The following is a 16,580-nucleotide window of genomic DNA, read 5'->3' on the forward strand; positions in this document are numbered from 1 at the left end:
TATACTGTATATATATATAATAATTATAGTAAGTAAACTTTCCATATGCCATCTTTAAGGAACACAAATTCAATTTAAAACCATGAATGAAAAAAAAAAAAAAAATTTTTAGTCAGAATTTAAATTGGTATTTTAAATAACAAAAAAGTTCAGACTAATTAAACTAATGATGGGCCAACTTTTATGGAATGGAATTATTATACTCTTAGGAATTAGAAAAAATTCTGACTAATTAAAATTTTGGCTAATTTTTTTTTTTTTTATTCATGGTTTTAAATTGAATTTGCGTTCCTTGGAGATGGTATATGGAAAGCTTACTTATTATAAATTATTATGAATTATTAGTTTATTACTTTGCAGCTTTAGCGCAAGTCATAGGACTTTTAATTTACTTTTTTTAATATATATATATTTAATATATATATATATATATTCGATTTAGCTATATATATAAATATATATATAAGAAAGAGAAAAAAATCAAAACATTTCGAATTGGTAAATAAAATTTCATGTGAAACGCAATAAATACTCTCTCCTTGGCATCATCGAATTCATTAATATTGTCAATTTTTCGATTTTCTTGAGCTAAATGTCAAAATCACAGATCGCTCCTGCGGGCATGGAAGTGGTGGGTAGATAATAATCAGATGCCCTTACCTGTGTCCTCGCCGTCGACTTCATGCTGTCCAACCTCTTGCTGGCTTTACGAGTCACGTTCTGGTACTCAATCGCTAGGAGCGCCAGCTACCGTCTGAAGAGTCTGGCTCTCTCCTGAATGGCCCATTTCCATCACCTAGCCCCCACCCCCCTCTCAAGGTTAGTCACTCTCTCCCTGCTAACCCGATGGCCTTCCACGGTCCAATAACCGGGCCGTTATTCCTAAGGCACGGGAATGCCGGACACGCGCGTAAATAAATGAGATGGGAATATTCTGATTCCCACATCACAATGTGTCGATTCATGTTTCCAATTCCACTACTCAATTCCGAAAGGGATTTTTTATTGATAAAAATGTTTTAAATTTATTTTTGAAACAGGGAATTGTTTGAATGAAGGTGAATCTCTTACGATCGTGCTTAAATGACCCTATGTTGTCATAGTAATTATGATATTTAATTCGCTCTTTCTTCTCAGATTCTTCAACTTTTCCTTTATTTGTACGCGTGTTGAGCAAATATGTTTATTTGAACTGTTATACGAATAACAATTCATATTTATATGAACCGTTTATTACACTGAGCAAATATGAACTGTTTATTTGCGTTTGAGATTTGTATGTGTGCGTATGCCTGTATGTGTATTTGACATTAAGTTTATGTTTACGTTGCATTTATACATAAGGCTTGTTTTTATATGTATACATTACGGTGAAACACTGAAATATGGAGAATGTCGACTTTCACCGGTGAAAGTAAACATTCACATAGTCGGTTCGGTGTATGTCCGAAATATTTTCCAAATACTCTTATTTCTGGCTTACGCCGATCAATGTCGACATTCACCATGTACTAATGATGAATGTTGAACATATAAAAATATTATATATTCTTCTCCGTAATTCAGTCGCGGAAAAACGCATTTGAGACTTAAAATAAGAACTTAAGAACATAAGAACTTAACACACACAGTACATTTAAAATGAGAAAGGAAAATAACAGAAGTTAAAAACTTACTTAATTATACAGTACGCTCTAAATGAGAAAATAAAATAACAGTAATAAAAAACTTACTAAATTATGTGATTCAAATCTTTGTTGCAACAACTTAAACTATTGTGACCTCTCTTTTCGATCTATACCAGAGCATATTTGTGATTGTCGACATACACCGGTGAGGGTCCGAATGTACAAGAATGTAATGCAATATTCGATCTTTCACCGACGTGTTTGGTGAATGTTGACATTCTCCGGTGAAAGTCGACATTCTCCAATTTCGGTCTTTTGCGGTAACATATAACGATTTCATTCGTTACAAATAATAATTATTTTTTGTAGCAGAGTCTTTTACAAGGTAATTAATGTCATTCGTTATTTTTTTATATCAGGAATGGAAGAATGAATTTATAACAGAAAAATTATCTGAAATTATTTGAGCAAACAATTTCTATCGTGACAAAATATTTTCAACTTTCTAATATAAGGTTATAGTTTATTTACGTATCCTTGGCTACCAGAACTTAAGTGTCTAGCGACTATTCGCTGGTTTTCTTGCAACTGTAAAATATGAGTCCAAAGAAGGGTTAAAATACACTTTTATTCATTCACAGAAATAACAGAGTCGGTCCCTTCACAGAGCTTACAGGAAAGCCTCTCCTCTTGGGCTTTAAGTTAAGATAGAAAATAAGAAACTAAACGAATTCTAACTAGCTTAAATGTTAACCTAAGTTATACAAAGATAACTAACCGAGTTGGCCCTTAAACCTCACCGGCGAATACTAACAAGAGCGTACGTACTAAGATAGGCTTAAAGCAAACGATGTGGACCGAAGGCAGAACACATTCTACTGAGAACTTCTGAGATCTTTTACGCAAGTGATTGAACTTCCCATTAAATCCTGGTTCTACATCATTTATATAAAACAAAAATATAAACAGAAATATAATAACAAAAAATAGTTAGATTAATATAGAAATAACAGAAAACAGATTAAATAGAAGAAACAGAAAATAGATTAATACAAACAGACATATAATATCAGAAAATAGTTAGATTTCTATAATAAATAGTTCTGTTTATTATAGAAATGTAATAAACAGTTAATATTCATTTAAAACAGAAAAATCTCATTCTGGCAGGAAGTTGCAGCTGGGAAACAAGAATTTAAAGGAAAGAATTTCGAAATCAAAAACAACTATTAGAAAATTAAAATAAAAAGTTCATCATTGGTAGCATGTAACTGAGGAAAAAGAAAAACGAATCTGAAAGGTTTTATATTTTAAATAACGTCCAAAGGGGCGTATTTTTAACGCTTTGTGTGTTAACTTTATTTATTAAACATCATGTTCTATGTGCTCAAACCATAAAATTCAGTTCACCACCAATATTGGAGAATAATTTTAAAATGAGCCTATCTTTAGAATTTTCGATACAGAGTCTCGCGCGCTGAAATATTTTTTTTTTTTTTTTTTTTTTTTTTTTTTTTTCGTACAGTGTTGCCGTTGCTCGTTTGAAAATCGTTAGGTTTTTAATCAAAAATTCGTTGAAGAGCTACAGAATATGAAATCGATAATAAAACAAATTTCAAATTCCAAATTAGGTTTTCACATGCTCATATTCTATAGAAGATTACGTTGTTCAAATTTTGATGGCTCTGTGTACCGTTGTTTTATCACAATGCTTGAAACATATATACATTTATGCAGATTCTTCATTATTTAATTTCCTTAAATATAATACAGGGTGATAATGCAGGGTGGTGATGCTAGGCATTTCGCGGTTGATTGTAGTTTAACAGCCTCTATTAGACAGATTTTTAACATTACAAATTTTAATGTAAGTGTCATTAATTTTAAAGTTTTTAAATCATATTCTATTGCTCTAATGAAGTTTATGAATGAAAATAGGGCGCTGGTAGGAATCTTCTGTTAAAATTGAATTTTGTGTTTATATGGGTTTTGGATATCTGTGGTGTTCTGTGTTGTGAATTTGTGTTTATGGATTTTTTTTATTTGTTTCTTAGTCTCTAATATTGTGTTAAATGTGCTTATTTAGTTTTGATTTAGTATTTTTGTTTGTTGTTTGGGGGTGGCTGGGTTACTGGCTGCCCGTGTCTCGAAAGCGTTACTTAGGATATATATTAGATTTATATACAACATTATCTAACATAGATATTTTGACAGAAAAGCCGGCCTTTTCTGAAAAACATACCATTTTTTTTTTTTTCATATTTCGATTCTACAACTCAAATTATGCCTGGGTATTAAATTTTGTAAGTTTTAGTGTGAAATTTATGGAGAAATTAAAAAACTTTATCTTGGCGCATTTTTTTTTCAGTTTGCGCCAAGAATAATTCAGTTGGCGAAATTCTTAATGTATCACTACATACGAGCGGAAAAAAAGGCGCTTTGTTTATACTTTCGAATAATTTTAGCAAAGTGCGTAAACCACATTTGGAGTTTTATCCTTATAACAATTATGCTAAATTTCAAAACGGACCAGCATGTAAATTCACTTGTATATCTTTGGAAACTTTAAATAAAAACTTCTCATTTTTTGCAGGTATGCTTAGAAATACGTTTACTTTAAGTTGATGGTAAAAATTTTATAGGTTATAAATCCAAATGTTTTTTGGAAAATTTATGAAAATTATTTAAAAATACAAATTTAAAAAATAAATTGTAAAAAAATGGGCGAACTTTATTTGGAATGAACCTAAATTTCGAAATGTGACAGGAAGAATCAAATAAGTTTAATTAAAAAAAAGATATTAATAAATATTGTTGCGTGCGGTAGAGCTCGTAACACATTGATTGCACAAGTCCGATGAAAAGCAAATAAAATTTATTCTTATCACAACAAATAAAACAAAATGCTGAAATTTCATCAGAGATATTTCTACAATATCTTACAGTAGTTATATTTTAAACTACTAAAACATTTTACAGAGCACAATCCAAAGTAGAGAATGTTAATCCGATCTCACCGTGAATTCGCTGCAGTCAACAACAACAGTTCTCTGAACAACAACAGAATTGCGATGTTTTCCTCCAGCTTTTATAAGCTTTTTAAACGCAGGAGAACATTCTCGTATTTTCTCGATTTTTCTGGATGGCAAGAGTGCAATTACGAGATATCTATTTATTAAAACGTTAAATGCGCACGCTTCTGTATTTTAATTTTTCTGGCGTAGCTTTCAGGTAATTCTCGTGCTATATTGCACGGGAATATAAAACAATTTTAATTACAAATTCTACTAAAAATAGCTAAATGAATACAAAAACCGTAACAATATATACCAAATTCAATGAGCAAGGAGCTAAAATTTTGAGAGCTAATTTTTAAAAAACTAGTCCTGCGATTTTTACAAAACTTGGCACTTTGGCATCAATTGAGTCATAGAATTGAAATATGGAAAAAAAATGGTATTTTATTTTAGAAAATGTCCGATTCTTGTGTCAAAATACTTATGTTAAGGGGGCTTATACAGCTATGATCTTCGAATATGTGGCTGTTACAAGAATTGGGGTATTTTATTTATTTTAAAAAGAATTGCTTCCAACTTTTTACAGATTTTTACATAATATAGCTGCTTTGTGAACTAGTAACCAGAAAGCTTGTGTTGTCACAAATATTTTTGTAATTTAATCCGCTTTGTGACAAAATTTTTCGTCATGTTTCCATTTTGTGCGCATGATATTTTAAAAATGGCTAATGGTTGCGTTCTTGAAATTTGATGGAATTCTTTATATGAGCACTATTTTCTAACTGAACCAAAAATCTGACGAATATTTTAATATTAAAAAATTTAATGCACGAAAATATTACAGAATTTTTTAATAAAATATATTTATATACTCAACTCCAAATAAAATAAAAATTTAACATGAAATTCTTAGAATTTTTGGTTCACAGTAGTTTCCAAATATTATAAAAGCCATATATTAAATATGGAATTAAATTATGCAACTGAATGTTTTAAACTGCGCGCAAGGTGGAAACATGACGAAACATTTTGTCACAAAGCGGATTAAATTATAAAAATATTTGAGGCAACACAAACTTTCTGATTTCAGAAAGCAGCTATATTATGCAGTCAGCTGTAAAAAGATAGAAGTAATTGCTTTAAAATAAATAAGTTATCCCAATTCTTGAAACAGTCACATATTCGAAAATCTTATGGATTTTAAGGTGTATGAGTCCCCTTAAATCAATGCTATAAATAAATCTAATATATGACTTAAGTCGCGCTTTCGAGACATGAAAAACGCAAGTTAAATTTCGACAATGGGTCCAGTAGAACGGGTGATAAAGAACTGCCCCATTTTTTTGTGTGCAAGGGGTACATGAAAATGTGTAAATGGTGACTATAACAGAAATGTATACATGGTAAAACCCGGAAGATCAGGAATATACATACATACATGCAGATTCTTCATTATTTATTTTTTTTAAGCTAATACAGGGTGATAGTACTTGGTGACAACAATTTGAAAAGTGATTCGCCGTTATAGTGGACGAGGCAAAATTCCATTTTGGGAACAAAAACCCTTTTTGGCTAAAAAAAAAGATTTTACACTAGGCATCATTATAAAAGTACTTACACACACAAGATACAGTTGCTTTTTTTCGTACTGCTTAATACAGACACAGAAAAACGAATTTGCCTTATACAGTAGCTATCCTAAAACTCCATTCTGAATTAATGAAATGGAGATGTTATGCGAGCAGGATTTAATTTCTAAAAGTAGAAGTGTCGGAACCCTATGGATAATTAATAATTACTTAATTAATATCAATAAATAATATTTATCAATTATTTAAAAATTAATTAGTTAATGAGTATCAAATTAATAAATAATTACTTAATTAATATCAATAATTAATAATTATTTGCAATTACTATTTAATTAATGCATAATTAATTTATTATCATTTATTAAAAAATAAAGTGATTAAATAATTAAAATTAAATCAAACGTAAAGAGATCAATAAATGTTTAATAAGCGATCTTTTATATAATTTTTACTGAATTATTAATTCTAATTTTATTAACTCTCTTGAACTAATTGTTCAGTTACATAAAAAAATTGTCGGAGCTTTTTTATTTAAGGCTCCGGCGCAATTTATGCGAGCATGTATGATACGTAACAGTTTGATAAAATCTGATTAGAGCAAGTCAGTTTAAAATGACAGGAATTACATTTCAGAGAATAGGGATATCAGAGTTTAATAAAAATATAAAATTGTTCTACACAAGCATAGAATTAAATATTTGATTCACAATTTATTCACCCAAACTGTTTTGAAATTTAAATTTTGAACATATACATAATTCAAGCGGGGGAACATAGTTTACGCCCTGAAACAAAATGATTATGCCTGTGATGTGGTGAAAAGATGAAATATGTAATAAGTTTTCCACCATCACCTTCATCTAAATATAAAAGCCTTTCGGATGTAGAAGTAGGCGTTTTCTTTTAATTAGAATAAAGTTGTAAAACCAGATTACATCTAATGATTTCGTTGATAATATGAATAATAAAGACGGAATGTTTATATAAATTTTCGATGAAAGTACCATTTTTCTTTCAGTTTTAATTTTTTTCGTTGAAGAGTTTTAATCGTATTTTTATACGAAAGTTTCTCTTATAATATTGTAATAGTTGTGTTTTTTTTTTTTTTTTTTTTTTTTTTTTCTTTAACAATTTTATTTTGTTAATGAAAGAAAGAATATTGTTTACTCCTTGAATATAAAGCTTATCTCAGTGTTAATGACCTTCAAAAAATGTTCGAAGACAATCACCACGTCGCTACATTTCATTACCGTATAAGGTATTTCTCCCGCCTCCTTGGCGTGCCTTCGTGGTGTAGTGGTTTGCACGCTCAGCGGGTAACTGATAGGTCCGCGGTTCGATTCCCGGTGAAGGCGTTCCTAATTTTTAAATCTCTCTTGCTTCAAAAAAATTCTAATGTCTCTACAACCGAAATTTAGGAATCTAATTAAAATTAGAATAAAATATCTCACGTGGACACCCACATGACTTCCTTGTACGATCTATTAAATTATACGCAACTTTCTTTCTGCATTTATTTCCTCGAATTTTATAATAGATATGTTTCTCATTGAATCAGGTCACTTCTCACTGCAAGGCAAAAATACATAGAAACTCAAAACATTTTCATTAAAAATTGTAAAATGCAGAAAAACCTAAAACACTGAAGTCGGTGCACCAACTGACTTTATTCTATTAAGAGTCTCAGATGAGAACAAATGGCCGCCTTGTTAGACCTAACGCCAGTTTAACTTCTAAAATGTTGATAATTCTACAATTATTGCATGCAGATTAACCAAAGGCATAAAAACCTGAATCGGAACATACGAATAATGCAATAACTTTTAAAGCAAAAAAATGCATAATTTACCAACATATAAGGATAAAACACTGAGCTTACCGAGCAGGACAACAAAGGGGGAATGTTATCACTACTTTTTCAATACTTTAAATATACTTTTGGTTTTGCTGCTTTTGCAATTAAAGATATTCCTTGGCAGATTTTTTTAAATAAGGAAATTGAAATGTTTAAATTATGACTAAAAGTTCTTTTTTCTTCATAGTTTTAAATTGAATTTGTATTCCTTCGAGATGGTACATGGAAAGTTTTCTTATTATTTCATTTTTGTTAATCTGATACTCTTATAGTGAAAATTATTTCTTTTTTTGTTCAAATTTCTCATTTCGTTTTTTATAAATTTATTAATGAATAAAAAATACGAAAGTAAAAATTATCCTTCTTTCCATCTTGTGCTCACAAATCATTATGTGAATATTGATTTACAATTATTAAAGCCTGAAAAACGCATGTCTGCGCTGTTATCGTCATGCGATGATTTGTAGATACTTTATTTTCTACCACGATATTTTCGACGACGATGTTTTGAAACTGGGAAGGTTTTGAACCGCTTTATTTTCGACGACGATATTTTGTACCACGATGTTTTAGAACTACGATGTTTTCTCTTTGCTTTATTTTCTCCCACGATGTCTCGTCTTTTTGTTGTTTTCTCCGCGATGTTTTCGTCCACGATGTTTTTGCCGCGATGTTTTCGGCTGTAACATATTCAAATGGATTCGGATTTGCTAAAAAAGAATATTTTCGTTAAAAAGTGACATCCGAGATTTTTCGCGCTCCCTTTACTTCGTACAAGAAAAGTACGAAGTACTCTTGTACGAAGAAAAGAGAAATAAAAGAAAGAAAACTTTCAGTATTATTCTCTTCTGCAGAAAAAGTCTTCAACTAGCAAGAAACTGAAATGGTTATCTTGAATTCAGATTTATCCTCTATTTCTTCCATTTAGAAAGACATATTAAATGTTATTTAAAATAATTATTTTTCATTTTTTACATAATAAATTGTTTACTTCAATTATTACTGCAGCAGAAATGATTTATTTTACAAAAGGAAGCTTCTATTTTGATTTGTAATTTACTGTAAACAAGCATTTCTGATTTCATTCTTTTGCAATTGTGATTTCATTTGAATTTATTGATATAAAAATCACAGAAATGGAAAGTAATAAAATTAAAAATAATTACTCGTAAATTATTTAACGCTATTCTACAATAAAATTAGAGCACCTAGATTGATGAATGTGTAGTATAAGGCGATTTATTTACTGGAGAAAGGATATAGGGAAGTTAGTTGTAATTTCTATCCAGTGGCTGGAAGTTAAAAACCATATAAATGTTTTCCTTTGTCGTACTTATATTTCTTTAAATAGATCATAATAGGGCAGAAAATCTAGAAATAATAAAATATTTAAAACAGAAAAATAACTAAAAACATTAGAGTAGTAACTGCGCTTGAATTCATAAAATTAATGGTTAAAGTACTGCTTGTTGTGTTTTGATTTTAAAAACTCTAAAATACCATATAAGCTTAAAGATTTAAAAAAAATCATCAACAAAAAATAAAAATCTGAAAGCTTTCATATTTTATATTACTCCCAAAGGAGCGTTTTTTAAAGTTTTGTGTGTTACCTTTACTTATCAAGTATAACGTTCTTCACACTTCAATTCAACATCATAAAATTCAATTCATTTCTACATCATAAAATTCAATTCATTTCTACATCATAAAATTCAATTCAATTCAATTCAACAGCAATATCACAAAATATTTAAAAGAGCATATCCTTAGAATTTCCGATACCCAGTCTCTTGCGCTGGGGATAATTTTTTTTTTTTTTTTTTTTTTTTTTTTCGTGCAATGTTGCCATTGCCCGCTTTGAAATTGTTGAGTTTGTTAATCAAAAATCTTTTAATGTTTGACAAAATATGAAATAGATAATAAAACAAATTCCAAAGTTGGGCTTCCAGATGCCCATATTCGAATGGAGGACTACGTTATTCAAAATTTGATGTCTCTAGGTACCGTAGTTTTTTCACTGTGCGAGAAACATTTATGCAGATTCTTCATTATTTAATTTCTTTAAATATAATGCATGGCTTTAATACTTGGTGGCAACAATTTTAAAAGTAATTCTGGCGTTTATACGGAAGCAATGCAAAATGTTAAAACGAAATTAATAGACCTTCTGGGCAAATTTCCCCTTTGGGCTAATAAATGTAATTTCTAATTCACTAGATGTATTTTAAAACACAATTTGCAGAATATAAGTACTGTAAGCCTTTTCTATATTAAAATTATTTTTCATGCACAATGTAATCATTGTCTAAGAATGATAAATAGAGATGGAAGACAGAGGGAAAGCGGAGTGAGAGAGTGTGTGTGAAGCGTCAAAACAATCAAGAAGACTTTCACCCCCCTTTTTTTCTCTCTGGATTCCGCGGTTACTTGTTATGTTTTTATGGTTTTCAGACAGCTTCCAGATGTGTTTAATGGGTGACCTCTCTCAGCGGGACACGTGAGCATTTCTGGCGACATTCGTCCGTAAAAAATGACGGAAGAGAGATATAATTTTCTCACCTTCCTGAAGGAGAATGAAAAAACTGAAAGCTAGTCTTTTGAACGTACCGGGGTGTTTACCAAACCATGAAAAAAAAAAAAAAAAAAAAAAAAAACGCAAAACATATGTCATACAAATACGATTTCCTCAGCTTATCTTCATCGTTAAAAATGGTACAGGAATTATTTTTATCATTGAACAAACAAATGAAGATAATAAATTTATTTCTGTGGAACCTCGATCAGTTGTCTTGAACTGGAAGGAAGGAGAAAATAATAATCGCAATAAAACAGTTGAACAGTGGAACTACCATTCAACATTTTTTGAATTCAACTTCCGATTAATTAGATTTTTGATTTAACAAGAAATCGTCTGTAAAAAAAATCTGATGTGTACACCACTTGACATCCTTGTACGGAATATTAAATTATGCGCAATTTTCCTGCATTTCATTTAAACTTATTGGATTGAATTAAATCTACTTCGTCGACTCCGAAAACACTAGTCTTCGCACTCATTTTTACGAGTGACAAAAGTCTCGAGCCTTGGAGATAAAAACGCTTTATTTCGAAAAGTGTTGCTACTGCTGGCTTTCAAATCGTAGAGTTTGTTAATAAAAAATTTGTAAGTTTTACAAAATATTTATATATATTTGTAATAATAAAATTCCATAGTCAAGAATACTTAAAATTCTAACTGTATGTTCTTTTCATTTTTTAATGGCGACGGTCTCTTATTTGAAAGTACGTGGAATTAAATTCACAGCCCCGTAGTCAAGTTGTTTTTCCCGCCTTTTCTACACGTACAGTTATAGAATGTTCTGGAAATATTTAAAGCGAAGTGGAATGGCTGACGTCATTTCTTGGAAGCTCCTCCTTTCCAGAGACTATAAAAGCACTCGCAAAAGGAATATCGGGGCCTTTTCTTTAATGCAACGATGCAGTAAACTTCATACAAAAAGTTATTAGTAATTCTTTTTATTTACTCCGGATATCTGATTTTGCAACTGCTATTTCTCCTGAATAATAATAAACGGATCCTGTTTTTTAAACTTATCGTCTGATAATTTTAAGCTACGACTACATCTATACTTCTTCAACGATCTATTTATTCTGGACAAAAGCTGATACATCACACACATATATATATATATATATAATACAGAAGAATGTCTGTTTCTGTGTGTGTTTGTTCGCGATATTCAAGTCTAGAAGGTTTTGTTCAGCTACTGATAGATAGCCATTTAGAAAACTCTATTATTCAACTACTCAAGATATTATTTAAGATCTCGGTTCATTCTCCAACGTTTCTTGCAGATACGTAAATGTTTGGATTCTGAAGAGTTTCTGTATGCGTTATTTCTTACGTGGAATCAATTTATTTTATTTTGCGTAATTGAACAATGATTACGTTTTTTGTGTTAATTAATTCTAAGCTGTAGCGTAACATAAAGCTATCCTTGTTCCTGAGAATTTCTATTCGGTTCCACCACATCATTGCCACAGAAACATAAATAAATTCCTTGATTCAAGTTCTTTAAAAATTTATTTACATGTCAAGAAAGAATTGCTTAATTTTTTTACAATTCAGTTACATGGAAGGGTGAATGACTTGAGCCAAAAGTTGTTTTAGAAATACAGGACCAGAACAGACCTTCTTTCATAAGAAAAAGTGCTGAAAAAAAGATATTCCTATCTCATCGTTTTCTAGGTATTTGAAAACGACAAATCAGAGAATAAAGACACATTGTGTTAAGATGAGTGTTGCATGTCTACTGCACAGACATATGTTTGAATCTTAATTAATCCTTTTAATGGATTTGTTGTTGCAATTACTTGCTAAGGAGTTTATTTCTTCAGTTTTCCCTGAAGCAAAAAAATTATTTATTTTTAGTATGAATTAATCTTGCAAGACGAAAATGTTTTCAAAACTTAGCGAAGTTATGGAATGCTCGAACCGCTTTGCAAATTAATTTAAACGAGATCCTAAACTTTTACAAATGTATACATATATATGAAAGAGTCATAAGAATAAGTAAAAAATAAACCAATATCTGGACATTAAGAGTAATGTAAGTTTAAGATTGCTGTATAAAAATTTTCTGGATACAAATATCAATAATAAGCTTTTAGCAGTTATAGCGTTGCGTGCGTACGGGTTCGTAATAGATTGAATGCACGCATGTCCGATGATGTGCCAATAAAATTTATTTTATATAAGAAAGAAACACTTCAGAGTTCTAGAACGTTCAACAAGAATACTGGTACAGTTCTTCAGACTATCACAGAGTAGTGACACTTCAAAATATCGCCATCAGTAATGACACTTCAAACTATCATTATCAGTAGTGACACTTCAAACTATTAAGAACGTTAAACACAACGCAATGCAATGCGCAGCTAAAGAGAGAAGCTAAACAAACCAGAGATAGTACTCGGAACTCAAGCTGGGCTAACATCTAACAACAACAGCAACTAAGAGGAGATGCTCTCTCAGGCCTTATATAGTTTTTCATCCGACAGCCGAGATATTTTTAGTACTTTCTGCTTCTCAAAATTACTAGAAGATAAAATGAAGGTCGAGTTACAGTTACAGCTAATATAGTGATCAATTACATTTATTCAATTACAGTACCTATTACAGTGATACAAGGACCGGACCAAAATGTCACCGTTTGGCGATTTTTTGCGATTTATTGCCAAATTTGGCGACTAATTGTTGCCAGCTTGGCGATATATCGCCAAATACTTGTTTATTCAATGATAAATGCATTTGCTACTGTAATCTTACTTTTCCGGTATACATTACCTTTCTAGATTGTTTTTATGTCATATTACACAGTAAAATACAATAATTTCACATATAAATGCACTAAAATGATCTATCAGTGTACAATATTCGTAACAATAGATTGAAGCAAAGCAGATGATTTGCAGCAATGTCCAAATTTAGAGGAAAAAAATAAAGTTTATGCCTCTAAAGTTATTTCTATTTGCTTTTCCGATCGAGTTCGCAAATTTTAGTAATTATTCATTTGAAGTTCTGAAATTCAAAAGTATGCATTTAAAATTCTTCATTTATTATGGATTTTTGGTGAATATGATTTTAGTATATACGCAAGTTACTCTCTCCTTTTCTTTTAAATATTTTTTCTTACTTACTTAAGTGATGTTAGATAAAACTCTTTAATACCTGATAAGTGGTTTTCCCCGTGTGTAACGTGTATACGAGCCAGTTTCCCTTAGAAAGTCCTCCACGAAGGCATTCCTACCCTTAGGCAGATAGCCCCCGAGGCTTTGCCATAATCACACACCTGATAAGAATTCAAATAAATATTACTAGATATTGCTCAAAACACCTGTTGATAAATGTTTTCTATTTGCCGAAGCAAATGCTGAGAAATTTCAGCAAATGTTCATTTTACAATGCCAAACCTTTCTCATCGTGATTAGTATTTTTGATGATAAATACAAACACCGGTATTGATAATGTTGCGTGTGTACGGATTCATAATGGATTGAATGCACACAGAGCCGATGATAGAATGATAAAATTTATTTTACCAAAAGAAACACTTTACAGTTCTGGAGCTTTCTACGAAAAAAAAAAAAAAACTCGCACAGCTCTTCCCAATATCACAGGCTGCAATCAGCCACATTTTAAGCTATTAAGAACGTTAAACACAGCGTAATGCAACGCGGATCTAAAAGGCAAAGCTCCCACGGAGATCTCTCAGCATTCCGTACTCTACGCTGAACTAAACAACAACTGATAAATTCCTCTCTCAGATTTTATATAGTTCCTTCCCCCCAGCCCGCCGAGAAATCTGTAGCATTTTCTACTTCTCGGAATTACTGGAAGATAATAACTGTTAGGATATTCCGATTGCCTAGCCATAAAGTGGCCCTATGATCAATAAAGAGTGACCCCCGTCTTCCCACAAACGTAGGCAGACAGTGTGCCAGCTGGTCTCCCAACACTCTATTTCACCGTCCACCATAACAAAAGAAAACAAGACAAATCTAGCTACCACTCCGTCCCAGGAGACCAGGTCAAGTGTCCGGAGTAACCAAAAAGTTAGTACAACCAAAATAGAAGAGCCAAAAAATATACATCCAGCCACGTATATGAGGGCCAGCTACGATTACAGTTACATATAAGGATCAATTACATTATCAATTACCGTTATAAATGGGCTGGACCATAATGCCACCAAGTGGTCACTAAGTTTGGCGACTTTTGGAGATTTGGTTTGGTTTATTTGATTACGGTAAGCATATTTCACAAGTGCACATCAGCACAGCCACTGCGGGAGGGGTTTCGAAAATGGACCAATGAGCTGCTATTGCTCTTGCGATACTAAATCTTCGTGCATGTGGGCGTATGTTGTTTACGTTTTAATTTGCATTTGTTTCGCAGTTATAAATATATGACGTAATAGTAGAAAATCTCGTAGTGCTTTCGTTTTCTGAATTTGATTAATCCCTGACATTTCACTTTCGCGATTTTTATCACGCATTAATATTAGGATTGATGTTCACGGCATATAATGTGGATTAAGATAATTCAAGTATATATTTTTTTAATTGAGCTGAGAATGACTGAAAGTGTTACAATGAATCTAGTGTTTTCTTATTTCAGTGCTTGCATTCTTTTGATTTTTAAAATGTAAGATTCAGAATACATATGATCTGATTATATCCATTGTTTAACATTAAAATTTATATGTGAATAAATTGAATATACTCGATGATAAATTCCCCTGTTTGATGAGTATTTCTTGTGCAGACAGTACATTTAAAAGTGAGCATTTATTAAATGGGAAATTTAATGCTCTAAATGTATACGAATGCAAATTAGTAACGTTTTATGTAAAGATTGCATTTGAGCTCATATGTTTATCACATATTTCTTTCTTCATCTTATTTACTACTTATTAAATAATATTTCACATCGATACTTTTGCGAAGTTTCCAACATGTGCTTGTATTTATTTCAACCAGATAGTGAAATCTTCATAATTTCCTATATTTCACCTAACTTTGCAATGAAAAGTTTTAGAAGCAATCGACGGTGCTTTAATTATTTTGTAAAGAAAATTGCGTGGCAGAATATTTTCAACCATCTTGCTTAAATCTTAAAGCACGCAAAAAGTCATGTGACATGACAGAAATATTACTGGAGGCCCATTGGTCCATCCTAGAAGCCACTCCCTCGGTGGCTACACAGATGTGCACTTGTGAAATATGCTTACGGTAAAGCACGCCAGGGCTACCTACATAAAGAGGTGGATACCTCGCTGGAGGACTTTCTAAGAGAAACTGGCTCGTATACACGTTACATACTGCGAAATCCACGAAAACGCCGATGGAGCGAACCCGTTCGCCGGGATTCGAAACTCGGATCGAACTACCAGTGTTCGGGGACTTTACCGCTCATGTTACTGGAAGGCATACGAAGGCTGGATGCGGTTTCAGTTACATATTTCAGTTAAACGTATTATCTTCAAATAAAAAGGTAGTTAGCATTAGCTCCAAGGAGAAGGATACCTCCTTGGAGGACTTCCTAAGAGAAACTGTCTCGTGTACATGTTACATACGGCGAAATCTGTGAAAACGCCGAAGCAGCCAACCCGTTTGCCGAGACTCGAACCTCGGATCGAACTAGCAGTGTTCAGAAACTTTACTGGTCATATTACTGGAAAGCATACGAAGGCTGGATGCGGTTTCGGTTATAGTTATTCAGCTGCAATACCAATTACAGCCAATACAGCTACCGGACCAATACAGCTACCGGACCGAAATGCCGTCAAATAGTCGCCAAGTTTGGCGAGTTTTAGCTATTTCTCGTGAAATTTTCAAACAAAAGTAAGTCGCCAAACCTTTATCTCACATATGCATCCATTGCGAGATAACCATTGAAGGTTATCTCGCAATGGATTTCCCCCTT

General features: G+C 31.8%; 1 protein-coding gene across 1 annotated transcript in view; it reads right to left on the reverse strand.

Moving 5' to 3' along the window:
* LOC118197277 (uncharacterized) overlaps positions 1-808 on the reverse strand; it is a 189,617-nt gene extending 188,809 nt beyond the window's left edge. Inside the window, exon 1 of the mRNA XM_085826841.1 lies at positions 661-808. Within this exon, the coding sequence (XP_085682967.1) occupies positions 661-684 (24 nt within the window). The 5' untranslated portion in view covers positions 685-808. The remainder of the gene's footprint in view (positions 1-660) is intronic.
* Positions 809-16,580: the final 15,772 nt, after the last annotated feature.

This window comes from Stegodyphus dumicola, chromosome 11 (assembly GCF_044657685.1).
Source record: "Stegodyphus dumicola isolate Sdum_Otavi_A_Nest chromosome 11, ASM4465768v1".
In the NCBI taxonomy this organism is placed as follows: domain Eukaryota; kingdom Metazoa; phylum Arthropoda; class Arachnida; order Araneae; family Eresidae; genus Stegodyphus; species Stegodyphus dumicola.